Source organism: Marmota monax, unplaced genomic scaffold (genome assembly GCF_021218885.2).
Source record: "Marmota monax isolate L192 unplaced genomic scaffold, Marmota_monax_Labrador192_F-V1.1 WCK01_AAM20220418_F8-fsc00001, whole genome shotgun sequence".
Classification (NCBI taxonomy): Eukaryota; Metazoa; Chordata; class Mammalia; order Rodentia; family Sciuridae; genus Marmota; species Marmota monax.
Genome location: NW_026693777.1, coordinates 14,483,294 through 14,510,242, shown reverse-complemented (window position 1 = coordinate 14,510,242; position 26,949 = coordinate 14,483,294). Strand labels below are relative to the sequence as shown.

Here is a 26,949-nt window from a genome sequence, read left to right as displayed (position 1 = left end):
GATTTTACATCAATATCTTACTCATTAAATCCCAAAGTGTTTATTTTGTCCTCTAATTTTAATAGTAGTTAAACATTTATTTTATTATTTAAATATAGATATCTGTGTCTGTGCTGGGTGGGGGAGAACCTATGTAAAAATTTTTTTTTTCTGGGTCCGGAGGGTGCTTAACCACTGAGCCACATCCCCAGCACCGCAGCCCATCCTTTTTTGTGGTACTGGGAATTGAACCCAGGGCTTTCTACATACTAGGCAAACTCTCTACCACTAAGCCACATCTGTCCCTGCCCCCCCCCCTCCTTTTTTAAAATAGAGACAGTGTCTTGTGCAATTGCTTAGGGCCTTGCTAATTTGCTGACTTTGAACTCATAATCCTCCTACCTCAGCCTGCAGAGCCACTGGGATTACAAGCATGCACCACCCATGTCCAGCTATTATTTTTTTATATTATTCCAAATCCACAGTTGATTGATTTATTTTTCTTCCTCTTGGTGATTGATTGACTCTTTCCCTGCTTTTGGACATGGGGGTGGGGCGGGGTGTCTCATTTCATATTTAGTTTAAAACTATTTGTTTTCAAATACCTTGAAGAACAGTTTGGATGAAGTTCTCCTAGGATCCCGTTTTATTTTCTCAGCTCTTCTACCTTCTTTTGTCCTAAAGCATTGTTAATATAAATTCCTAAAGCATTGTTATTACTATTGTTGGTGTTTATGAGTAGGTAAATTTGTTTTTAGTTGAAATAAGATAATGATCAAATATCAAAATATTTTGATATTTTATACTCATCAGTTCTTTTTCAGGTATGTTTTTTAGCTATAACATGTAAATATGAATTGTGCATCAATGATCTCTATGTAATTTTATAAGAACATGAACAATTGACATTCTTTCCTGGTTTGAGGTTAGTATTTGAAGCATGCAACCTGTTTTTACTTTTAAACAAGCCTTTTGTTTTGGTTTAATTTCAGGGTTGTCGTTTTGGAAAGTAGGCCAACAGAAAATCCTACGGCACACAGCAATCTCTACATCTTGGCTGGACATGAAAATAGTTACTAAGCACCAAAAACTGATCTCAAATGACAGGGAAATGAACATACTCCATTGAAAGCAAAAATATTTTAAGGAAATTCAATACAGACTGCACTATGATTTACTTTACCTGTTATGGGTTATATCACAAATGTTCTGTACGTTAGGGTAGAATTCAATATTTTCTGTAGCTGGAAACAGCTAGTCTATCTCTTGCCACTATGTGGTGGTTACATCAAGTTTGCTTAATAAAAGCTATGAGACAAATAGTCCTCTAGTTCCAGGAAACACAGTCTTTTTTAAAAAAATAATAATAATAATGTTTGTAACAAGGGTGCCATGGTATTTTTAGATAACTCATGTGATTATCTTCAATTTAGTGACCATTTTATCATTTTATACCATGTTTTATTCTTTATTAATGAACATACTTTGATAAAGAAATTATCAAACAAACCTTTCACTTATACATTGGCCATTCTGTATGTTTTTGTAAAATAGAATATTTAATCCTTATTTATTAATCTCTTCCTGGAGTGGTTGGTGTAATGTATCTAACTTTTAGCAAAAAAAGGTTGCAGAGCAGCTTAGATTTTTTTTATAATGTAAAAAATTTTTGTTTACCTTTTAGAGTAGTACTTTAAGGGCTAAAGGCAATGTGTTTGGGGGTTCAACACATATGCAGTGTCATTTAACAAAAGTATTTCTTAATACAATTTCATGCAGAATGCCTTAAAAGGGAGTTTTGTGTTCTCAACAACAAATACTTATATAAGGGGTCATTAAGAAAATAATGATGATGGTTGAAATATTCTTAGAAGGGTGTGTATGTCAGGTATGGCTACTATATGTATGTATTCTTGACAAACAGTATAATATACCTGTGACTTTTTTTTCATTAGGGATAAATCATAAGAAATTAATCTTCATACATATTATCATCCCTAATGTAGGGGGAGAAAAGTATTTAACTACCCATGTTATATATTTTACTTATACTATTCCAGAAGGAGAGCTGTAAAGCAATTACACATGTAATCTTGGGGTTGTCACATATGTAAAAAAGTAATTTGTTTACTTTTTGAGTAGGTTTAAGAAAAAAAAAATAATGAAATTGGATTTCTGATGGGATAGTATGAATAACTATTATAAAAAACAGTATTCTAAAAATAAAGAATAGGGCTATAATTTAGTTTGTTTTTCTTTGGTAATGTTAGTATGCAAAATTAAAGTATTACATTGATACCTGTTGTCTTAATGCATTTATTAAGAATAATTAGCATTGAGATGATGAACAAGGATTAAGTAGTAGCAAACGGTAGAATTATTCTGACCAGTTACTTGAGAGGAAAACAATATAACTATCTCATTCAGTCTTCAGCTGTTCTGTAAAATAAATAGTATCATTACTGTTTTTCAAGTGAGGAAATAAGATTTAGCAAGGTTAAGCAACTTTATCAAGTTCATACAAGTTAGTTGTTGAGCCAGACTATGAGTCTTCTGACTCTGTTCATTTCACTAGGCTATATGTAAACAATAAAATGTTTTACAAGTGAAATATAAAGTATTTGTTCTTTAAAAATGCACATATGCTGTGATATCAGTAAGAATGGCTATGTATTTGGGATATGTTTATTGGGTCTTCTAGACTGATGGATACTGGATACAGTGGATGGCAGGGGGGACCATTCTCTAAACAGGGAAAATTGACATGAATGGATACAAAGATCCAGCATCCTCCTTTTCTCACTGAATTCTGGCAGCCAACCTAGTATTAGTGGAAGAATATTCTTTGTGAATCTGATCAGTGCAAGTGAAAAGGCCTGAATAAGATCCTGGCATCAAAGACATCCTTGCTAAACTGCTCAGTGAGGTAACAACACAGTGAATATCATGGTTGGTGTGCCCACCATGCCTCCAGAACTTGTAGTCAGTCTGTGCTATTAAAAATGAATGACCAACTAAGAATTAAAAGAAATCTGAGGAAAGCTTCTCTATGAAAGAAAGAAACAACCACCGGGAGACTCAGGATGGGAGAAATGTCAAAAGACAAAAAATATCTTCAGAAAGATGTTGCAACCATCAATCCAGGGCAGAATTCTTCAGAAAACAAAAAGATCTCCTGGAAAATAATATGAATAATTCAATTAGAAGCTTTAGAATATAAAGTTGAGGAAATTTTCTCAGAAAATAAAAAATAATAAATGAGAAATCCTGGCCGGGCATGGTGCTGCACACCTGTAATTCCAGTGGCTCTGGAGGCTGAGGCAGGAGGATAATGCATTCAAAGCCAGCCTCATCAACTTAGCAAAGCCCTAAGCAACTCAGCAAGTCCCTGTCTCCAAATAAAATTAAAAAAAAAAGGCTGGGGCTGAACCCAGGGGCTCAGTGGTAAAGCATCTCTGGATTCAATCCCTAGTACACTCCACAGAAAGAAATGCTGAAAAATAAGATTTAAGTAAATTAACAGCCCAGGAAATCCAATGTCCAGTCTCTCAGAGTTCCAAAAAGAAAGAATAAACAGAAGAAATCAGTAGCATATTTTAAGAAAATTTTCCAGTACTAAAGAACATCAGATTCTAGAATGAAAAAGCACAGTGAATGAAAAATACCTATACCAAAATACGTCGTGATGAAATTTCAACTGGTCAAGAGAAGAGCTCCTTACATTTCCAGAGAAAATGGGCAGGTCACCTACCAAGGATTAAGAATCACATTAGCTTCAAATTTCAACAGAAGCAATGCCTTTAAACTTCTAAAAAATTCTGTGTCTTCCTGTAAATAAGGAAAAAAATGAAGACAGCTTTAGTAATATGAGTTCCCAAAAGATATACGCTTTCTCAAGAGGCTACTAGAGTTTGTGCTTCATAAAAACAAGGGCATAAACCAAGCAATATGAAGATGTAAATTGCAGAAAACAGGATTCAATAGAGATTTGAGATGAAGGAAATTCCCAAATGATGGTGATGGATTTCCAAGGAGACTATATTGAAGCATATCAGAAAGCTCTGGAGATACTTTTTCAGAAAGATTAATAAAATACCTGAGGGTTCTTAGTATCTTAAGTTGGACAACCAGCAGAGTGAGAAGTTCCTCCTAAAACAAAGCCTGAGACAAGAACATAGATAAGATAGTTTATTTTAGAGATCCCAGAAAATATGAGTGGGGACTATGATACTTCTTTTGTTGTTGTTGTTGATGATGGACCTTTATTTTATTCATTTATTTATATGTGGTGCCAAGAATTAAACCCAGTGCCTCACACATACCAGGCAAGTGTTCTACCACTGAGCCACAACTCCAGCCCCTGGTACTTGTGATACTTTAATGGAAGAGGGAGAAAAGTTGATGTAAGGGTGTGCATTCTTAACTACTGTGTAAACAGTGGGAACTTGATTCTACCATGTCGCCTCTAAGAAGCTATATGATAGCTCCCAGAATTATCTCCTGAAAGAAAAGTGGCTCAGGCATTTATCTACAGACTTACTCCTCACTGACCTATAATGTCAAGGCCATTACCTCCTTGAATAGGGGCAGTTTGCACATGGGCCATGTAAGCTCCTTAAATGTCAGAGACAGTGCTGAGGCCAAAAGCTGAGTGTGAGTTTGAGCTCCCATGGACTGTCTACTGCCTCTCTGGCTGAAATCAGATGCAGGTGAATATTTGTGCAAGACCCCAGGATTTAGTTAGTGATGATTTTTATTTGAAGCAAATTTTTATTTTTAAGATTTAAATTCAATAATTGGCAATTCTTAACTCCAGGAAAGCAAAATGTGCAGAAAAGAAAAACTAAACTATGATTGCTGGTTAAATGGCATAATGTTAACAGTGAATGTCAATCTAATCAAATGGCAACATAACTATATTGGAAGAGGACATGGTGTTGTGCAAATGAAGTAGAAAAGTTATCAGGATCCTCATTTTCCACAATGGGAAATCAGTAGATAATACTTTTAAAATTAAGGGATTATTTCAAACTAAAAATTCTCTGCAAAACGAAACAAATAAGAGTAACGAGACAAATACTTGCAAACTATACATCTGATAAAAGGTTAATATAAAAAATATACAAGAAACTTAGTAACAACAACAAAAACAATCAAAATGGCACAATTCAAGGCAAAGGACCTGAGTGAACATTTCTGAAAGAAGGTATATAAATGTCCAACAGGTACAGGTAATCCCCAGTTTATTATGATTCAACTTACAATTTTTTGACCTTACAGTGATGTAAAAATGCATTCATACCACCATTCTGTCATTTTCAGTACAGTATTCAATAAATTGAATGAACTATTTAACACATTATTATAAAATAGGCTTTGTGTTATATGATTTTACCCAATTGTAGGCTAATGTAAACATTCTGGACATGTTTAAGTTAGGGTGGTCTAAGCTATGATATTCAATAAATTGGGTACATTAAATGCATTTTCAACTTAAAATATTTCCAACATACAATGGGCTTGTCGGGCCATAACCCTATCATAAATTGAGGAGTATATATGAAAAATGTTCAACATCATCACTAATCATTGAAATACAAATTAAAACCACAGTGAGATTATCACCTGATACCTGATGCTTTTTATCAAAAAAACAAAAATAAGTTATGGTGAGGATTTACAGAAAAGGAAATCCTTACACACTGTTGGTAGCAATATAAGTTGGTACAACCATTATAGAAAACAGTATGAAAGTTTCTGGAAGAATTTAAAATGGTATGATTCAGCAATTCTATTATAAAGGTATATGTCCAGATGAAATAAAATTAGTATGTCAAATAGATATCTGCACTCCCATCCATGTTCGCTGCACAATTTACCCTAGCCTGAATATGTGGAATCAACCTCAGTGTTCATCAACAGATAAGTAGATTTTTTAAAAAATGGTAATACACTTGTTGCAATATTATTCAGCCTTTAAAAAGGAAGGAAATTGTCATTTACAACATGACTAAACCTGAAGAACATTACACTAAACAAAATAAGCCAGACACAGGAAAACACATACCACGTGATCTCACTTCTGTGTGAAGTCTAACTCAGTAGACTTGAACTGTGAAGTTGAACTCAGTAGAGAGAATGGTGGTTACCAGGGACTCAGGATGGTATGGAGGAGATGTTGGGCAAAGAAAAAAAAATTTTTTCAGCTAGATAAGAAGAAATTTCTTTTAAAAAATCAAGAAGAAACTTAGTGACATGAAGATAATCTGCTAAAAGAAGGAAAGTTTTTGAGAAGGAAGAGATTGAGAAGAGTGTACACTTTGACAGGACTATTTGTTGATGTGGATGCATACATTTGATTTTTAATGTTAAAATTTTAACTTAAAACATAAATACATAATAGAAACAATCGAATGAAATAAAAAATATGAGGTCTTTCTGTGGAAAACTGCAAAAATAATGGAAGAAAATTTAAAGTAGGCTGAAATAAATATCAGATTATGCCAAGTTAATGTATTAGAAAATTCAGTATTATATAGAGGTCAGTAGGTTTCATGTGACCTAAGCAAATAGTTTGTGGGACTTGGAAAGTTAATTCTAAACTTGTATACATACAAAGAGCCAGAAACAAGGCAATCTTGAAGAAGAAAAACAACCCTGGGAGTTTCAGGCTACCAGATTCCAAGAATTATTAGCTGCCATGGTGGTTTGATACTATGATATTGGCACAAAGACATAAATAAAAAACAATCAAAAGTTCAGAATCAGAGCAATGCTTAGTCACCTCATATATGACTAAGATGGGCTGCAGTAAAATGAAGGAAAAGATGACCTGTTCAATAAGTTATATTGGAAACTGGAAAATAGGGTGAATCTTGCATTATACAAAAACATACCAGATGGACTGTAATCTCATTTATAAAACTAGCATTTTGAAAAGAAAATAGTAACTTCATGAACTCAGTGCACATAGATTTCTTAAACAGAACATTAAGCTTTAGCTGTTTAAAAAAAAAAAAGCTGATTTTTTTTTTAATTCATCCAAGACAACTCTACAAAAATGAAAAGCCACAGAATGGAAGAGATTTATATTGTATATATTCACAAAAGATCTGCCCAGAAGATGTAACGAACTTATACAAATCAGTAGACAAACAACCCAATTAAAAAAAAAAAAAGTGTACAAGAGATTCTGAACATAATTCCACAAAAGATAATGTTGAGGTACTCAATGATGTGAAGGTGTGTTCAGCTTAATTGGTTGCCAGAGAAATGCAAATTAAAACAATACCACTGCAAACAAAACAATGCTGCAAATTAGTGTTACCCACCAAAATGACTAAAATGAAGAAGACAAAAAGTATGGTGAGATTGGAGACATAGGTGCTTGTATATTGCTAGCAGGAATGTGACATGGCGTATCCACTTAGGAAAACAGTGACGATTTCTTATTTACCAGTCAGCCCAAGAAAAAACATGACCACACAAAGACTTGGATGCAGATATCCATAGCAGTATTATTCATAAAAGGCAAAAAGTGGAGCAGCCCAAATATCCACCTGCTGGTAAATGTGGCACACACATATTTCAGAATACTATTCAGCAGTAAAAAGGAACAACGTATATACTATAATGTGCATGAAACTCAAAATTAGGTGGAAGAAACCAGCACGTGTTGTAATGACTCCATTTATATGAAATGTCCAGAAAAGGTGCATCTATATAGAGACAGAAAGTAGATTAATGGTTGTACAGAGCAGGGGTTAAAAATGGGGAGTGACCTGAATAGGCCTGAAATTTCTTTTTGAGATAATGGAAACATTCGAAAGTTAAATTGTGATGAAAGTGGTACAATTGTAAATTCACTAAAAAAAAAAAAAAGATTCATACACTTAATATGACTGAATTTAATGGTATGTAAAATATACCTGAGCGAAGTTGTTTAAATCGAGGAAGAGCACATTTCAATAAACACTTGAAAAGTTATTCAACTAAAGAAGTTGCATATGGAAATGCAAATTAAAGCAATGCCATTATGAAATGAAACTACTGTGCGACTCAATCCAAAATGGCTAAGATGAAAAAGGACAATATGTAGTATTAAGGATATGGAGCAACTGAACTCTAAGACACTGTGGTACAAGTATAAGTTGATATCATTTTGAAAACTAAAGCTGAACACACCTCGAGACCCAAAAATTACAATCACAGATCTCTATACCCAAAAGACATGTTCACCAAATATTGTATACAAGACTGTATATAGAGCATTATTCAGACTTGCCAAAAATTAAGTACAACTCAAGCATTCATCAATGCTAGAAAGGATAGATAACCTGTGATGGTAGTCACAACTCAAAAGGCAGCAGAACAATCAAAAAGTTTGAACTATTCAGAATGACATGGTTTTCAGTCCCCCAAAATGTATGTTCTGTGTAAAAGTCTAGCATTAAAAGTATGCTGTATGATTTCATTTATATGAAGTTCAAAAACTATGGTGTTAGAAATCAGGGTGGCATTTATCTTCAAGAGCAAATGAGGGAATCATGATTAAAAAGAACATAAAGGGATGTTTCAAGGTGCTTGAATTGTTCCATTCCTTCTCATTTTGTGATAGAAGCTGTATACATGATTTATGCATTTTTCTATATGTGCTTCAATAAATATGCTTATTTAAAAGACCCTGTATCTAGACCTGTACTAGGGGAAATATTTAACTTTCACATTAATCCTATAATGACAATAGTGGGGTTCCTGTTTCCTGTAGAGGCTAGTGGTTGTCACTTTGGTGATTGGGTTCCCCAGAAGCACATATCAAGATGGACTCAAAAGGGGCTGGGGATGTGGCTCAAGCGGTAGCGCGCTCGCCTGGCATGCGTGCGGCCCGGGTTCGATCCTCAGCACCACATACAAAGAAAGATGTTGTGTCCGCCGAAAACTAAAAAATAAATATTAAAAAAAAAAGATGGACTCAAAAGTGCATGTGATTAATTTTGGGAAAACACCTTGTTGAAGAATAAAAGGGATGGGGAGCAGAAGTAAAGTAGGGAGACTCAGCAAAGATTTGACATGTGAAATGAGGAGGAAGAATTTGATAGACTCAGACTCCAGTGCAACTATGAGAACCTTGTGGTCAGTCAGTGGTGAGCTTGAGAGCAAAAATGGCCTATTAGGGGACTGCAGTGATGAACTGAAGTCATCAGCTGGGAGCAGCCAAGGCAGAGCAGGGCTGATGCTGAGGAACATTCTCAAGATTAAGCAATATATTTGCAGCATGTTCTCTCTCAAAGAGAAAAGTGATAAGTGCACATCATAGCTACCACACACATTTGGTTAACTGGAAAGTTGAGTTCAACCCCAGGTCTGTCTGCTTGAATCCAGACAGTCCCCTTAAAGAAAAAGCTAAAGAACTGGCTGAAAGTAGATCCAGGCAGCAAGATGGCCCCTTTGGGACCTCAGGAAGAATCCACTCCAAAAGACTTCTTCACTATGCTTTTGTGCAAGATTCAGATTCCTGGGAAGGAGAATCTGCTTGACATAGTTTTGGTTATTCCTTGGACAGGGAAGGTGAGGTATCTTGAAGGACAGTCCCACCAAGACGGATGTCCAAAACAGAAGAAATAGATGTTGAACTCTTAATAGAAGGAGAAATGGATGCTGAGCTGGTAAAACCAGCAGATAGATGTCCCACTGTTAGAAATACTAGGGGGTCATGATGAATCAAAAGCATACCCAGAAGAAGCTCAGCAAGGCAAAATTTACTTCTGCAGAAGGGTCTGGCAAGCAAGCACACTTAGGCAGGCAGTCTACCAGTTGTTAACCCTAATACAGCACTGCCCCTTACACTGATAGGAGGAGCTTGGGGTTACAATCCATGCAATTGGATAATTTTAAAATGGGAGTGGGCAAAAAGAAGAGCTATAGTTATGATTAGATATAGGTTGAGGAGCTCAGAATGGTTAATTGGTTATTTAAAGAAATCCATAGGCTGTGGTGCTATTGTGTAACTTTCCATTTGCTGTATTCCCCTCTGGCTGCCTTTCTTACATCCCAATTTTACACTTATAAATTCTATATTCTGAAAATAGGTCACCAGACTATTTCTCACACTCTACAGTTATAAACCACAACATGGTGAAGCTTTGAGAAACAAAACCATCACCACAGGTGAGCAAAATGGTTCATTTAAATCTTTATAATAGTGAGCCACACATTCTTTCCTCAGTAATTTCGGTAAGTATGAAATTTAGCACATCTAGATGTGACATTTAATTTGGGTTGTATGACTTCATCCTGGTCATGTTTCTCAAATCTGAGTCTTCCTGGATTAGCTGCTTCCCTATGATTATCTTGTGATGATGATTCTTGTGGCAGAAGAGAATCCAGAGCCCTATGAGGGTCATTGAGCACCTGCCAGGGTATCCTTGATTTGTAAATGCTCTATAAAAAGCACTGACTCTGTGTCAAGCAGTTAAGTATATAATTATTCCTCAGTGTGTGGTTTCTGAAACCCACAATGGATAACAATGTCCAATTAAGTTCCTTAAAATCCAATTCAGAAATCTCCAGATCCCGCAAGTTCTTGTGTATCCTTTATTAAAGTTATGATTACCTAAGTGAGTTTTTTTTTTCCTCCTTTAGAATAAGGAGCAACAACACATTTCTTTAAAGCACGGGCCCTAAGAATTCCTGACACATACTATTAGGAACTATATATTTAATAAATGTTTGTTGTATCAAACTATAATATAATAAACATTATGGATGTTGTAAATCAGTAATAACTCAGCCATGGGTATCACTTTAAGAAAATTTGTTCTTTGGCTCTTAGAGTATCTCCAAAGTACAGGTAAATTGCAAATGTATCTGCCAATTTTCTAAGAATGAGGAAAGAAGTGTGAATACATTTTCTAAAAGTATTGAATCAAATATATCGGTCTAGGCAAGAAAATAGAAAATACACTAAGAAGCTGTAATCCCAGCTAGTCAGAAAGCTGAGGTAGGAGGATCATAAGTTTGAAGCCAGCCTGGGCAATTAAGTTTAGTGAAACCCTGCCTCAAGATAAAAAGTAGGTTTGAAGATTATAGCTTGGTGGTAGAGTGCCTCTGGGCTCAATCCCCAGGACTGCAAAAACAAAACAACAACAAAAATTAAGTGCTTTAAAGAGACTGGCTACTGTGTGTAGAGTACAGTAAGTAAGTAAAGGGGGAAAAAACATACAAAAAAAGAATTAAGGTCATGTTCATTAAGGGTTTAAACATTTTATTTGTTGACTTGGCCCCCATATAAAGTCAGGCATAATAGGCCTTTTTTCATCTAAATTGATTTCTCACTATTTACATTGATTTGCTAGTCTTTACTATCTCTAGATACGGCAGAAAGCTTCCATCCCTGGATTTATAATGTTCCAGCAGTGACTCGTGGGAAGACCTGGGCTGGCATGTAGCTTCTCTTTAGGTTGTTCCCCACGGGGATTGGAGCAGCCAGTCTGCTTACCTCCAGCTCTCCTTAACACATGAGGACAGACCTTTCTCAAGGTGTTCTTAGTTATTCTCTTCTGCCAGAGTATGGGTTTGGGATATGGGTGGGGCTGGTTTTGAAACCTGTCTTTGGCCCCTGATGGAGGGGGGCTCTGATAGCAACCTCTCAGAACTTCAGCTATTCTGTTATAAAATGCAGCAGTTAAGAATTACCACCTGTGAGCTGGGGATGTGGCTCAAGTGGTAGTGCGCTCGCCTGGCATGCGTGCGGCCCGGGTTCAATCCTCAGCACCACATACAAAGAAAGATGTTGTGTCCGCCGAAAACTGAAAAATAAATATTAAAAATTCTCTCTCTCTCTCTCTCAAAAAAAAAAAGAATTGCTACCTGTTAATAAATCCCTTTAGGATTGTTATAAATAAGAGAGAATGTAGATATAGAGCCTGAAACATAAGTGCCCGTAACTATTATCTGTATGTGCCCTGGAAATAATGTTCTTTCCAAATCCACTTAAAGTAGGAAAAATAAATTCAAATATATCCTCAAGCTACTATATTTTACAATGTCCATGACTCAAGTTTTCCTTACAGGAAACATAATTGAGCATTACCCCTGGATAAGCTCTGGCCAAAGTGCCAGTATTCTGCCCAACCCGAGGCCAATCACTCTCCTGAGTTTGAAGCTGCACATAGACCAAGTTGCTGAACTACCATGAAAAGGAAGCATAATGACAAGAGTCCTCTTCCAGGCAGATTAAAAAAAAGAAGGGATGCTAAGATTGTATACATCATAAGTACTTTGAGTCAACTTGCAATGTCCTGAAAAAATCCCAACGATCGCCGTTATACATTAGGTAACTCCAGTTTCTGGAGTCAAACTATCTGCATACAGTCTGCATTCCAGATCTCCCTCACAAGCCACTAGCTGTGTGTCCTTACAACTTACTCGTCCCCTGTAACTCAGTTTTCTCATCTGAAACCTCAGGAGGATATTGCTTATCAAATGTCTATCCCCTAGGGATATGGTGAGGCTCGGGTGTAAAATATGCTTAACACAGTGGCTGCCTCCAGATTGGCACTCCTGAACCAGTTGTTGTAGTTATTGTATTGGTGACATTGATTCTCATGCATAGGATCAAACACCAGTAAGAGGGTAGAAATAAATCCTGTCTTCTGACTCCAAATTCTAGGCTCCTTCTGTTTCCATGAGTTACTCAGCTGAATGTTTATTATTTCCTTAAATGATTAAAATACCACAGTACTCTTTGTGCTACTCTAGGGATGCCAAAATATTCTAATTACACAGCTCCGCTGTAAGTGGAAAATAATATGGTTTCACTGTTCTTTGCACTTGCTTTAGGAAAAAAAAACCCACATACCAGACCATTTCTCAGTTTCCCAAGAGTTATACTTCCCGGGAGTTAAACTTCTTTGATATCAAAACCAGTTAAGCCCTGCCAACTGAAAGGACTGTCGATTTGACAGTCTAGAGGCCATGTCTTGTCTCTAAATGGTGTCTCTTGCTAAATGGTGACATCAACTGTTTGTCTCCCTTTCAAAGTTGTTCTCTGATATTCTGCTCCAGCTCTCCGGAACAAAACAGCTCACAGCTGCAAGTCACGCCACCTTTCTGGTTCACTGCCTGCTTGGGCATAAACAGCTGGCACACCCGCTCCCTGCTCTTCCTACTGCTGGGCTTGGCACTGTCCCAGGTTCCTTGGGTACTGAACCTTGTGGAGTCCATAAAGTTAATTTTCCAAACTAACTTTATTTAACCTGGTATGAACTTCAGACAAGGTAGCTCTGGAGAAATTCACACTGATTTTCTCATTTCATTTCAAAACATTTAATTGTCAGAAACATTTACCAACATAGACCACATCCTGGGCCATAAAGCCAACTTCAACACATTTTAAAGAATTTAAATCCTACAAAATAAGTTCTCAGAAAACACTGGAATTAAACTGGGACTCAATAACCGAGAGATATCTGGAAAATCCCCAAATAGCTGGAATTTAAACAACACATTTCAAAATAACCCATGGGTCAAGCAGAAAGTCACAAGGGAAATTAGAAAATATTTTGAACAGAATAAAAATAAAAATACAACATATCAAGATTTCTGTGATGCCTTTGGAGTGGTACTTCAAAGGAAAATACCTTGGGGCACAATGGCTCATGCCTATAATCCCAGAGACTCAGGAGGTTAAGACAGAAGCAAGGTTAAGACAATTCAAGTCTAGCCTCAGCAACTTAGCCAAAGACCCTGTCTCAAAATAAAAAATAAAAAGGACAGGGGAGGTAGCTCAATGGTAAAGCGCCCGTGGGTTCAATCCCCAGTGCCAAAAAAAGAATATATATATATATATGGACCCAGCCTCTCATTGTTAGGATAAACCCAACTTATTTATCATGTTCTATCATTCTAACGTACTGTTGAATGGAATTGGAGTATTTTATTGAGAATGTTCAATGTTTCTGAGAGATACTGAGCTATAGTTTTTTGTCTACTCTTGGTATCAGGGTAATGCTGATCTCCTAAAATGATTTCAAAAGTGTTTCCTGCCTCAGCCTCATGAACCACTGGTATTGCAGCTGTGTACCACCATGCCTGGCTCCACATTTTAAATATCAGTGTAATTTACTGTAGCAACAAACTTAATAAGAAAAATAATATGATATATAGATTAAGTTGCTGTTGTTGTTGATTTGGTACTGGGATGGAATCTAGGGACCCAGAGTGGCTTTATCCTAGGCTACATTCTTAGTCCTTTTTATTTTTTGAGACAGGTTTCACTAAGTTACTGAAGCTTGTGATCCTCCTGCATCAGCCTTGCAAGTTGCTGGGACTGCAGGCATGTGCAACCACAAAGAAAAGAGTTTGACAAATATTCATTCATGATTTTAAAAAACAAAGCAAACTAGGAATTAAAATAACTTTCTCAACCTGATAAAAGGCTTCTGTTAGTTATATATGGCTGCATAACAAATTACCCCCAAACTCAACAGCAAACATTCATCTCAACTTTTGTAGGTTAGGAATCCGGGTATGACTTAGCTAAGTGCCTCTGGCTCAAGGTTTCTCACAAGGTTGAACTTAACTTGTTGTCTGGGACTCCAGTCTCAAGATCTTAAGACTCACTGGGTGATCCACTTCCAAGCTCACTCACATAGTTATTGGTAGTATTCACTTTCTCATGGAATTGTTGGACAGGAGGCCTCAATTCTTCCCTAGCTGTGGGCCTCTCTCAGTTCCTTTCCATAGAATAGCTGACAACATGGCACCTGGCTTCCTTCAGAGCAAGTGAACAAGAGACCACAAAAGAGTACCCAAGGGGGAAGTCACAGTCTTTTTGTAACCTAATCTCAAAAGAGATATTTCATCACTTTTGGCATGTTCTTTTCCTATATCAAATCTAGAAAAGGGGAGTATAAAAGGGCACAGGTATCAGGAGGCAGGGATCATTAAGGACCCTCTTAAAAGCTGTCTACCATAATACCCACAAAAATAAATATCTTCAGCTAATATTTCTACTTAATGTGCAAGACTGAATGCTTTCCTCCTAAGATGAGCAATTAAGACCAGATATGTGCTCTCACCATGGTTATTTAAAAAGGGAATAAAAGGAATACTGATTAGGAAGAACTAAAATTGTCCCTGTTTTCAGATGACATGGTGGTCTACACAGAAATCCCAAGGAATTTATAAAAACCTCCTAGAATCTATAAGTGATAAAACACCTAAATGATAAATAAGGCTTAATCATTAAAGAAATGCAAACTGAAACCACTAAATATCACTACCCACCTATTAGAATGGCTAAAATCAAAAGAACTGGCATTCCAAATGCTGGTAAAGGTATAGAGTAATTGGAACATTGCTGGCAAGAATGTAAAATGATACAGCCACTCAAGAAAACATTTTGGCAGTGACTTTCAAAAACTCATATACTTATGATATGACCCAGCAGTCCCCTCCTAAGTATTTTTCTAAGAGAAATAAAAGTGTATAATCATACAAAAAGTCATGCATGAATGTTTACAGAAGCTTGACATACAATCACTGAAAACCAGGAACAGATAAACAAATATTCTTACATCTATACAGTGGAATACTACTCAGCAGTAAAAATGAAAGCATTGCTGATAAATGCAACCAGGTGGATGAATCTCAAATGCATTCTATTAATTGAAAGAAGTTTATTCTCAAAAGGCTGTATGCTGTATTAGTTCATTTATATGACATTCTGGAAAAGGCAAAGCTAAAGAGACAAAAAAAAAATTGATAGTAGCTGCCATTTGAATTTCTGGGAGGTCTACAGACCACTTTTAGGCCATCCCTGGACCCAATTTATACGCTTCTCCATTTTCCAGCCAGCCACAAAACCCTCTCTTCCCAGCTCCTTCCTGAACCCCACTAAGACTGGCATTTGGTAGCATGCTGCTTGGTATGGGGCTGGCCACCTGTTTCATAGACAAGTGTTTTAATTTTTTCCCTGGAGGTTTTGCTTCTGGGGCAAGCATCGACCTCCTGGTGGGCGCACGGAATGGGATGAATGGTAATTGTTGAGATGGTGGGCCCATTGGCATTTTACCTATTTCATGATTTCCCCATATCCATCAACTGCCCACCATTGTGCTCAGATCTGAGCAGTAGGCGCCCAACTGGGAGAAAGATGGAGAAAAGAAACCTAAATCAGGTAAACCCCAAACTGTAAACTTCCACCTTCCACATGGGAAAGCCCGACTGCAGTGGAGCCATTGCTGCCAGTGGAGGGGTGTGCTGACTTCAGCCAATTTCAGCCATCATATCTTCATCTTCTTTCCCTTTCTCCCTCTCATTCATTCATTGATGCACTGATCAGAACACAGTCGCTGTCCTCAAAGCGTTTACAAGCTAGCAGGGACACCAAAGAGTGTGAGCCGTGGAGCTCACACTCTTCTCCCAGGCAAGTGCAGACTTCACAGGCGGGGGCGCCCGGTGCAGGGTGTTCCCAGGTGACAGTGTCCTGTTTTCCACCACCTGCAGGAGTTCGCCGTCTTGCGGATCTCTGAGGGCGGGACATGCAGGGACCCAGGCCCACTGTCAGGACAGCTCTTCCCGAGAGGAACAGGGCGGGTAGGAGAGAAGTCGGGGTGCGGCGGCCCCGCCCAGACTAGCCGGTTCCCATAGGGATCGTGGGCCCGGCCCGCCGCCAGCCGAGCGAGTCGGGAGACCGAGTGGCGGGAGCAGGGCCGGGGCCGGGCATCCGCGGCGCAGTGAGTCCCGGGCCAGGAACCAGGCTCACCCCGGGGCCGGGGTGCGGGGAGCCCAGGCTGCCACGTGGCGCCGCGGAGGCTGCGCGGGGCGAGTGGCAAGGCTCCCGCGCGGGTGGCGTCCTCCTGCCACCGCGCGGTTGCAGTGGAGCGCGAGAGGCGGCTGAGCTCCGCGAGCCCGGGGCTGAGCTGCTGGGCCCGCGCAGAGGCCCGGGGCGTGGGCGGGCACCTTGCAGGCCCAGAGGTCTCCGGCTGCTGGACCTCGCCGCCTCCCCCGCGGGGAACCGGGAGGTGTCCTCTTGCCGCAGCGAAATGAGACCCGAAATTAGAACCGGGGAAGCCCTTAGTTTTCCCGCTCCTCCAGCCAGCTCATGTGTCTTGGATCGGATGAACTATAACATTAAAAAGATAGATTATCTTACAGCTCGGCTCGTTTTAGGATGGTGGGTTACATTTTAAGTTGCAGAGTATATAATAGGCGGTTAAAATTGGGTTACCTAAGGCCGCTGCCTCTAGGCTCACATCCCTCACCGCGTGGCCTCTGCTGGGGGCGGGGCGGGGGCGAGCTTTAAAGATTTGAGTCTCCCTTCGTTCCTGGACAAGGGCCCTTGCTTTGTTCTAGGTCCTCAGCAACGACCCCTACCTGACTGGGGCTCGAGTGCAGTCCATTCGTGCCCATATTTCATAAACGACGTTGAAAAGCTATGTGAAAAAAATCCATTTTAAGAAGATTTATTCCTCTGTAATGGAGAAGTATGAAAAAATTGGGAAAATTGGAGAAGGATCCTACGGAGTTGTTTTCAAATGCAGAAACAGGGACACGGGTCAGATCGTGGCCATCAAGAGGTTTCTGGAATCAGAAGATGACCCTGTCATAAAGAAAATCGCCCTTAGAGAAATCCGCATGCTCAAGGTAATTGATTTACTTTTGGGGGGGTGGGGTTGGGGGTTAAGGGGATTGAGCTCAGGGGCACTCGACCCCTGAGCCACATCCCCAGCCCTATTTTGCATCTTATTTAGAGACAGGGTCTCCCTGAGTTGCTTAGCGCCTTGCATGTTGCTGAGGCTGGCTTTGAATCCTGGCGATCCTCCTGTCTCAGCCTCCGGAGCTACTGGGATTACAGGAGTGCACCACTGCGTCTGGCTCATTTTTTCTTTAAAGTGAATTTTCAGGGATTAGAAAAATAGTGAGTCCTGTAATGTTGGGCTGTGGGTACCTCTCCTGACTTCATGGCCTTATGTCCTTAGTGACACAAATGGAATGTCTATGCACAAGTAACTAATTATGTAAGGAACCGGGAAGCAGAGCTGTTGATAAGTGGTAAGGTGGTATTCACTTTTAGAAATGCTGTGGACTATTTTATGTTTCATCTCAATAGATTCTCTCCCACGTCACCTGTAGACCTAGGTTTTCAACAGCTAGTACACTGGATAGTGTAGGAATTTAAAACAACTCACTTTTGCTACCATTCTTGTATTTATTTATTTTTGCAGTGCTGGGGATTGAGCCCAGGATCCTGAACATGCTACAGGATTTCATTTCACCTTACACATATATACTGTTAAAGCATCATAGTGTCCTGTTCTCTAAAAGAAGGGTTCTTATAAAAGAAGTGAAGCGATCCATTTTTCAGTGTTTATTAGTTCACACTAGGAGAACATGATAAGGGAGAGTGGTATTCATTACAACCAAAAGTGGTTCTCCTCTAATGGAAAGAGGTTCTTTTCTAAATTTCATGTAGATGCAGTCCAAATCACAGTCTAGAATGTGACATGCTGAACAGAGTGGCCTTTACCTTTGTTTTACACAGTGATGACCTCAGTGTTCTGAGCTGTGCAACTGTGTGACAAGGGAAGAGTGATCCAGGGAAGGACAGATGCTTAAAACAATGTTTATTTAAGGTTGTACACCCTCCCTTTCAGAAGCAAAATTCTTGGAAGGAAGGTGAGGTGGATTTCTTCTCCACTCTCACTCCTGATGTACTGGGTTCCTAATCAGTCGAGCCTGTGTCACTCACAGTGGGTTCCCAGGCCTGGCAAGAATTCTCTAAATGTTGTTGGATAATGAAAATAGATTGATGGGAGGCATGCTTGAAGCAGACTTTGAAGTGTTTTATGTTGGCATGGAATGAGAGCTAAGGCATTCAGGGCAGGCAGTATATTGTCAGAAAAGGTGCATAAGTAGAAAGCTCAGTATTTTGAGGGAACACAGGTAGAAACCCCAAAGTCTTGGCCAAGATGCCTGGTAGGTATTAACAGGCCAGAGGGACAAGGGGAGAGAAGAAAGCTGGGAACAAGTAAGAAGGGGTGTAAAGAGTTTGCTCGACCATGGGTGTAGCCCTGGTATAAGGGATCAGTTGAGCATAGCTGCATTTTGGCAATTTTTTAAAAATTATTGGTTCTTTTTAGTTATACATGACAGTAAAATCCATTTGGATATAATTATACAAGCATGGTATATATATCTTATTCTTGTGGATGTACATGATGGTGGGATTCACTGTGTTATTTTCATATATGTCTATGGGAAAATTGTCAAGATTCATTCCACTGTCTTTCCTTTTCCTATCTCCCCTCCCTTCTCTTCAACCACCACCCCTTTGTGGGTTAGGTTCCACATATCAGAGAAAACATTTGACCTTTGGCTTTTGGGGACTGGCTTACTTCACTTAGCACAATAGTCTCCAGGTTCATGCATTTGCAAATGTTGTAAAGCCATTCTTCTTTATGACTGAGTAATATTCCATTGTGTATATGTACCATATTTTCTTCATCCATTCATCTGTTGAAGGGCACCTAGGTTGGTTTAATAGCTTAATTAACTATTGTGAATTAAGCTGCTATAAACATTGATGTGACTGCATCATTTTTTCATACATTTGTTGATCATACATATTTCTTCTGTGAAGTGCCTGTTCAGTTCCTTTGCCCATTTATTGACTGGGTTATTTGGTGGGTTTTTTGTTTGTTTGTTTATTTGTTTAATGTTTTTTTTAGTTCTTTAGATATGATGGAATTTAATGCTCTATCTGAAGTGAAGGTGGCAAATATTTTCTCCCATTCTGTAGGCTCTTTCTTCATGATCTTGTTTCCTTTGCTCTGAAAAAGCTACTACAGCAGTTTTTAAGGCAGTATGTCCACAATACTTCATACTCTTAGTGTGGAAGGCACTTGTGAAGGTGTAGCTGTCCATTGGTAAATGCTTTTCAGGATGATAATTATTATTGAGAAATCGATTTTGCTAAGAATTTTTGGAAGAGTTTTTTCTGAAAATTGAAAATACTTTTCAAATAATATTATTATATCATTTGGGAAAAAAAGGTGTGACCCTTTTTCATGACACAAATTCAATATTCGTTCTTAAACTATTTCCTAAACTAAATGTAATTCACTGTTCACCAAGAAGTCCTACGGTAGTCAACTCTTTTTAGTGTTTTCAATTTTGAATCATAATTTTCCAGGTTATATAATTAGTCTTTAAAAAAAAAAACAAATAATTGCCTTTTGAGTTAATCTCAGTCAGTTCACAGTCTACTTTAGGGACAAAGTAAGTACTATTCTAATGGCAATAATTAAATTTTACTGTAACATCTGAGCTCACAGCAACTATTCTACCCTTTTTCAAACTTACTTTCTGTTGTAAAGAGAAGGAAAGAATTAAATTCATTCAGTCAGCGTTTTGAGTGTGGCACCTGTGCATAAGAGAATCGACATATGTTCATTTGGCAGGTGTTTCTAGAACTCCTGCCTGGTACCAGGTACTGTTCTTGGTCCCTGCCCTCAGGAACTCACATCTTAGTAAGGAGACACCAATAGTAAAAAAACAAACAAACAAACAAATAATTATATGTCAAGTAGTGAAAGAATTAAAGCAGAACAAAAAGCTAGCAGGCAAACTGGGGAGCTTGCCTTTTTACATAGTGGTTAGGAAAAGCCTTTATGAATGGCATTAGACCAGAGACCAGGAGGAAATGCAGGATGACTCACACAGCTGTTAGGGGGAGAGCATTCCAGACAGAGGGCACTGGTAAGTTCACAGGCCCCAAGATAGGATCAAATGCATGTTCTAGGCATGTTCTGGTGTGTCTGATGTGTCACTGTGTCTGGAGCAGAATAATGGAGGATGTGGTGGGAGATGATAGCTAGCAGTATCAATCTAATAGAAAAGTTGATGTTGTAGGAGTGCAGCGGGAAGAGAATCTCTGGAGCTGTGACCTTGAGTTACTAACCAGGACCATAACCAAAAAGAAAAGTAACAGCATAATAAAAGACCAGTTCAAAAACCACCTAGGAGATTATGCTGCCTCATTTTATTTGAAAATACTTGATTCTTTATATATGCTGTCCTTCATCTTTATGTAACAGGACCTTATAGCTGGCTCCACGTTATGAGTGTAGAACTTCTTTCACCAGGGTATATGACATCCTCTGAAGTGCATCTAACATATGAGCCCTACAGGAAGGACTTCAACACTTTCCATAACTTGGGGTTTAAATATATTGGATGAGAGATGGTGTAGTCATGAGAGAAGCCAGAATACAGGGAGGGACAAGGTCTCTGAAGGAAAATCACCTTAAATAAAAAAGTCAGGCACAATGGGTTGAAGTCATCACAGGGCCTGAGGTGGGAACTGGGCACTGTTTTATCATAAAGCAGGTGAGTATACTCAAACTCAACCCAGCCCCTGGGGACTGTGTGTCCAGCAAGGAAAGGTCTGTGTGGTTCAAAACAAACACAAACCAGCCCTCTGAGAATGATTGTTTTACTAAGACCCCAAGCCTCTGTAATACCTGAACCTTCTCTCTGTGGGGTGAAAATGGTAGAACTATTGGAAGAAGAAGGAAATTATTCCATCCAGCAGTGGTGAAGAGAATAGATTATCCTAGGGGAGTAAGAGGTCAAGGATAGGACAGGGCCACTATGGGTGCCTGGGTGACCTTCTACCTGTGGCAGGTGGAAGAAGGGGCATTAGAGTAGATCAATGTCAGTCAAGAGCTGGAAGCAGCAACTAGGACACCGTGATAGCTCTCTCAAAGACAAACAAAGAGGAGGAATCACATTTTTCATTTGGCAGGTAGGGGCTGGTGACCAGTAGACTTGGACAAACTGCCAAGTAACATTACCTAGGGTGCAGGAGTTACACTAGTAACAACCGTAGAAGGTAGATATTGTTATCCCATTTTACAAATGCATTTAGGATGGTTAATGATTTGCCAAATCATCCTGGTTAGGAAGCTGGAATGCACCTGTCCCAAGTCCACGCCCTGCTGCTTTCACACATTAGAATCATGACATTACACTGGGCACTGCACTCTGAAGTCTCCAGTGACTTTGTCCTTGCTCCTGAAGGGCCTTCCCTGTGAGATTCATGACTTTTCGTGGAAGTCTGAGTGCAGATTCTCACTGGAATAGTGGTTCTTTTCAACTCTCATTGCAAAGCCCTATAGACTATTTTAGGAGGCAGAAAGTTATGGTTTGCCACCAACAAGGATGAGAATAAACATGGGAGAAAATGTTTAAAACTTTTCTATAAATATTACAATAGAGTATAAGCATTCTAAATGAGAATAGTATCACTTCCAAGAGGAGGAAAATTGGTCATTGGAGGTGGGTGGTAAAACATATCGAACCTTGTTCTTGTATGAAGCATGTATATAGGTACATATCGTACCTGACAGATACCCAATGTATTTGTGGCATTACATGTTCTTAGATCCAGCGATTAGGAAAAAATATGTAAAAGATTTCTGTAATCCCAGCAACCTGGGAAGCTAAGACAGGAACTTTAAAAATTATGGAAGCTCTAAGTAGATTCTAGTGCTAGGGAGCAATTTGCATATCTCAAAATAAAATAAAAAAACAGGGCTGGGGATGTAGCTCAGAGGTAGCTTGCCCTGGGTTAAATCCCTGATACCACAAAACAAAACAAAACAAACAAACAAAACCCTTGAGGGGGGGAATGAAAAAAGATACTTGTGGTGTGGGCAACTGAGACTGTGTGTGCTGTGTGCCAGAAACACGCTGTCATTTGAATCTAATTAATCATGAACAGTAATAGCATGCAGAATGTTCAGAACTGCTCCTTTTTGCCTGTCGCCCCACTTCTAATAGCCTCATAGGGCTGTGTGGCTGCAAAGGGACCAGAACCTTGTTGAGAATTTTGCTGCCTGATTCCACCCAAAGCAGTCATTTGACCTTGGGCAAGCTCCAACGCCTCCTGGAACCTGGCCCAGCTTATCTCCATGATTTATGTCTCTGTTGGGTTCTGCTTTGCTGACTCAGCTGAGGCGAGCAGAGTGCTCTTGGGTCAAACTTCTAATAGCGGTCAGGCAGCTTCAAGGATGCAGGAGCAGAAGAGGGAAGGTCAAAAAGGACAGTAACTGGGAGAGAGAAGAGCACAGGTGGAAAGGAGGAAGGCTGGACTTTAAGATGGGGCTGTCCCCAAGGGAGGTGCTGGAGGGAGAGCACTTCACACAGCCTCCCTAAGAGGCTCACTATCTGCAAATATCAGATCCGAAATACTGCTGGGCGAAGTACCATCCTGGTGATAGGCGTGCACTATGAGGAGCAGGACCGACAAAGTTCCCTGTGATCCAACACAAAGCATTAAGTGCTTCACTGAAATGTGCCAGGGCCCCATTCTACTCAATGCTATGAGAGGGCCATGCAAATTGCTCCCTAGCACTAGAATCTAATTAGAGCTTTCATAATTTTTAAAGGCATCTGCTTTCCCAATGTTATTTGGGAAGGAATATTTCCGAAGGCAGTAAAAACTTTAATGGGAAATCTTGTGGTATCTTTAAGAATTTAGTCCTGGCAAAATAAAGAAAAAAAAAATAGTCCTAAAAGGGGCCCCTTTAAATCATTCACTTGGTTAGTTGAAATGGATTAGTAGCATGTGTCTATATAAATAGTTTTAGCCATGTTGGGCATTTTCTGTTATAGACTATAGGAGATTACACATTCCAGTATCTGTGGGGAGCACAGTCGTACCATAGTGTGTGAAATGTAGGACAAGACGGACAGGAGGAGACTGGGGAACATCTCCTCTGAAGTGACTAGACACCGCTCAGCTCTCTGAGCTGTAAGCACAGGGTGCTGGATTCGCAGTCTTTTTTAAAGGCCAGAAAATTCAAATTTTATGTAAAATTCCTGGGCTATTCTCTACAAAATTGTTATTTTGGAAAAAAAAAAAAACCTCAAAATAGATAAAAGTGGAAAGAATAATACAATGAACACCTGCGTGGCCCTAACTAGATTCACTCATCAGCCATTAGAATTTCGTTACATTTCCTTTTCTTGCTCTGGCTCTGGCTTTCTCTGCCATGCTCTCTCTCTCTCTCTCTCTCTCTCTCTCTCTCTCTCTCTCAGACACACACACAGACACACACACACACTTTTTTTTTCCCGAATCATCTCCCTAAATATTTAGCATAAATCTCTTAGGAAAAAGACATTCTTCTATATAACCATTTTGTGGTTTCCATACTCAATCAACTCAAATAATCTCATCTAATATAGTCTATGCTTTGTTATCTTATTGTTCCAATAATAGCTATAAAACTATATGTATAACATAAAAATGTATAAAAACTAATATAGTGCTGGGGTTGTGGCTCAGCAGTAGAGTGCTCACCTAGCATGTGCAAGGCCCTGGGTTCGATCCTCAGCACCATATAAAAATAAATAAATAAAGATATTGTGTCCAACTAAAAAAAAAATATAAAAAAAGAATAAAAAATTAATATATATTGTTAGTTAATGTCTGTCTTTCTATATAAAATTTTCACCTAGTGGTTTTAATATCTATTGATGATCTTTGCCTGAATCAATTATAATCAGTTATTATAACACTTATTTTTCTATAATTCTTTCTACTTCTTAGTTGTTTTAAAGAACTTTCCTTTACCACCCCCCACAACACATGCTTTTTAGTATCACTGTGGTTCATGAATTCTTTTTTACTCAACATTTATCATTATTATTCTTTTTGAATAATATCATGTGTTTGGCCATGTGGGGCTACTTTGATCCTGCTCCAGTACCCTGACAGATGTCCATCATTCTTTGAGCACTTCTTTATTGTGCAGCACAACAAAATATTCCAAGTTCATCCTGCCGCACCCCTGTGATCAGACATTTCCCCCAGAGACCTTTTAGGGATAATAATATTTCCTGATTTTAAAATACTAACAATTAATTTTTTAAAAAGTTTTAAATACCATTCAGTCCCAATAAAACACATATGCAGATATTGTTTGGCCTGCAGGCTGCCAGTTTGGGGCCTTTGAATCATGCAGTTCTTGTTCTATGCAGATATTCTCATTACAGATTAGCAGCGATCTGGCCGTTAATGTTCACTACTGATAGATGGTATAGACGGATGTCAGGAGTTTATGTAAACTGGTTGTCAACAGCATGGAAGACAAAGCAGAACATTTCCTTGCCCACAAGGATAGAAACCAAACAGTCCCTTATCATCATCTCTCTCTATTTGTTCAACAAGTGGAGACCTGCTTAATTTTGTTTTTACAAGATAATGTACAAACTGCAAATAGTAACAGACTTTGGTTTGTTTATAGGAAGATATTTTAGGCTTAGCTCACAGTTGTGTTTGGCTAATCTAGGAATATTGTATTCCTGCTATATAGTGAACTCCTAAGTGATAAAGCTGCCTTGTAAATACTTCAAGAACAAAAGAGGCAGAGATCAGCAAGCTGGCTTGTTACCTTCAAGACCCCCAGCTTGCAGGGAGATGTCCGCGTCCTGATCTTCTACATGGGTCCTGCCACACACCTTAGACTCTAGAAAATGAAACAGCACAGGGCAGAAGGAGTCAGAATAAGTGGGTTTTGTAAAGTTTATATTAACAACAATTGTCTATATTTATGTTTATGTTATTGAATGATCAGGTCAAGGTAAGTATCATATCTGTGATCTCAAACTTTTATCGTTTTGTTGTGGTGTGGTGAGAACACTTAAAATCCTCTTTTAGCTATTTTGAAATATATATATTAGACTGGGGTTGTGCTCGGTGGTAGAGCACTTGTCCAGCATGTGTGAGACACTGGGTTTGATTCTTAGCACTACATACAAATAAATGAATAAAATAAAAGTCCATCAATGTCTAAAAAATTTTTTAAAAAGAAGTATATAATAAATTATTTCTAGCTATAGTGACCTTGCTGTGCTATACATATCACCAAAACTTCAGAATAAATGATTTTATAATTCAGTTTGATTTAAAACAAATATATATATATATAAAACATATAAATATATATGATTATTGCTTTTTGACCACTTAAATTATTTTTATTTTTCACAAATAAAATTTCTAGACAGATAGCCAATATTAGATATAGTTATTATAAAACACTCAAACCAGTTGAGTATGATGGTGCATGCTTGTAATCCCCACTCCCCATGAAGTTGAGGCAGAAGGATCAAAAGTTTGAGGCCAGCGCTCCTCCTGCCTCAGCCTCCAGAGTACCTGGGATTACAGCATTAACCAGGCACCCAGCTAGAATGGAAAATTTTCCAAATTGGCCAGGCATGTGTCTTTCACTTTAACTTTTTAAAATGTTTAATTCACCATTATATTTGGCAGGATTAATGTTTTAGGCCACAAATTTGCTTTCAACGGGCATATTTTCTTGCTAATTTTTAACCTTCTTTGTTACTTATTAACATTAAAAGCCCTTGAGTAAAAACACTGTTGGATAAAATTGCCAGGTTGAAAATCTTTGAACTTCATCGCTCTTTTCTGTTGGGACAATGAAAGAAAGGTAGGAGTTTCTCAACCAACTGATGCTGTCAGCCACATATAAAAACCAAACAAATTATTTTCTTTATGTCTGTCAGTACGTTACTGCATTAATTTTTGGCTGCGTCAGTGTTATCTGTCATTGTGATCACATTTGTACTATTACCTCTTTCCTAGTACACTTCACCTACTCTATTAGTCAATAAAACAGGTCAAGCATCCCACTGTGTGCATTGCTAGCCTGTGCTGGAGAGGAATCCAGAAGAGGTCTCTGGCCAGAGGAGCAGCCTGGCACATTCTGTTCCCTCCCCGTGATCACCAGCCAACCTAAAACAGCCCTCAGGCCCGAGCTCTCCACCCAGTGGATCCAGCTTTTCAGTCCTCCTCCAGTCCACATTATCTCACCTTTTTCCTTCTCTATCCATCCACCCAAGAAAGACGCTAGCCACAGTGACTCCCTGGGGGTT

The 26,949-nt window shown here is 38.8% G+C and overlaps 2 protein-coding genes across 5 annotated transcripts in view; both read left to right on the top strand.

Annotated features, from left to right (window-relative positions):
- Window positions 1-2,618, top strand: part of Map4k5 (mitogen-activated protein kinase kinase kinase kinase 5) — a 119,979-nt gene extending 117,361 nt beyond the window's left edge. The window contains exon 33 of the mRNA XM_046461013.2: window positions 972-2,618. Within this exon, the coding sequence (XP_046316969.1) occupies window positions 972-1,059 (88 nt within the window). The 3' untranslated portion in view covers window positions 1,060-2,618. The remainder of the gene's footprint in view (window positions 1-971) is intronic.
- Window positions 2,619-16,452: 13,834 nt separating this feature from the next.
- The window catches only part of Cdkl1 (cyclin dependent kinase like 1), a 51,839-nt gene continuing 41,342 nt past the window's right edge, over window positions 16,453-26,949 (top strand). For 2 of the 4 annotated variants that reach the window (XM_046461710.2, XM_046461707.2), the window contains exons 1-2: window positions 16,585-16,718; window positions 17,338-17,628. In XM_046461710.2, the coding sequence (XP_046317666.1) occupies window positions 17,461-17,628 (168 nt within the window). In that variant the 5' untranslated portion in view covers window positions 16,585-16,718; window positions 17,338-17,460. The other 2 variants (XM_046461708.2, XM_046461709.2) reach the window with 2 other exon arrangements.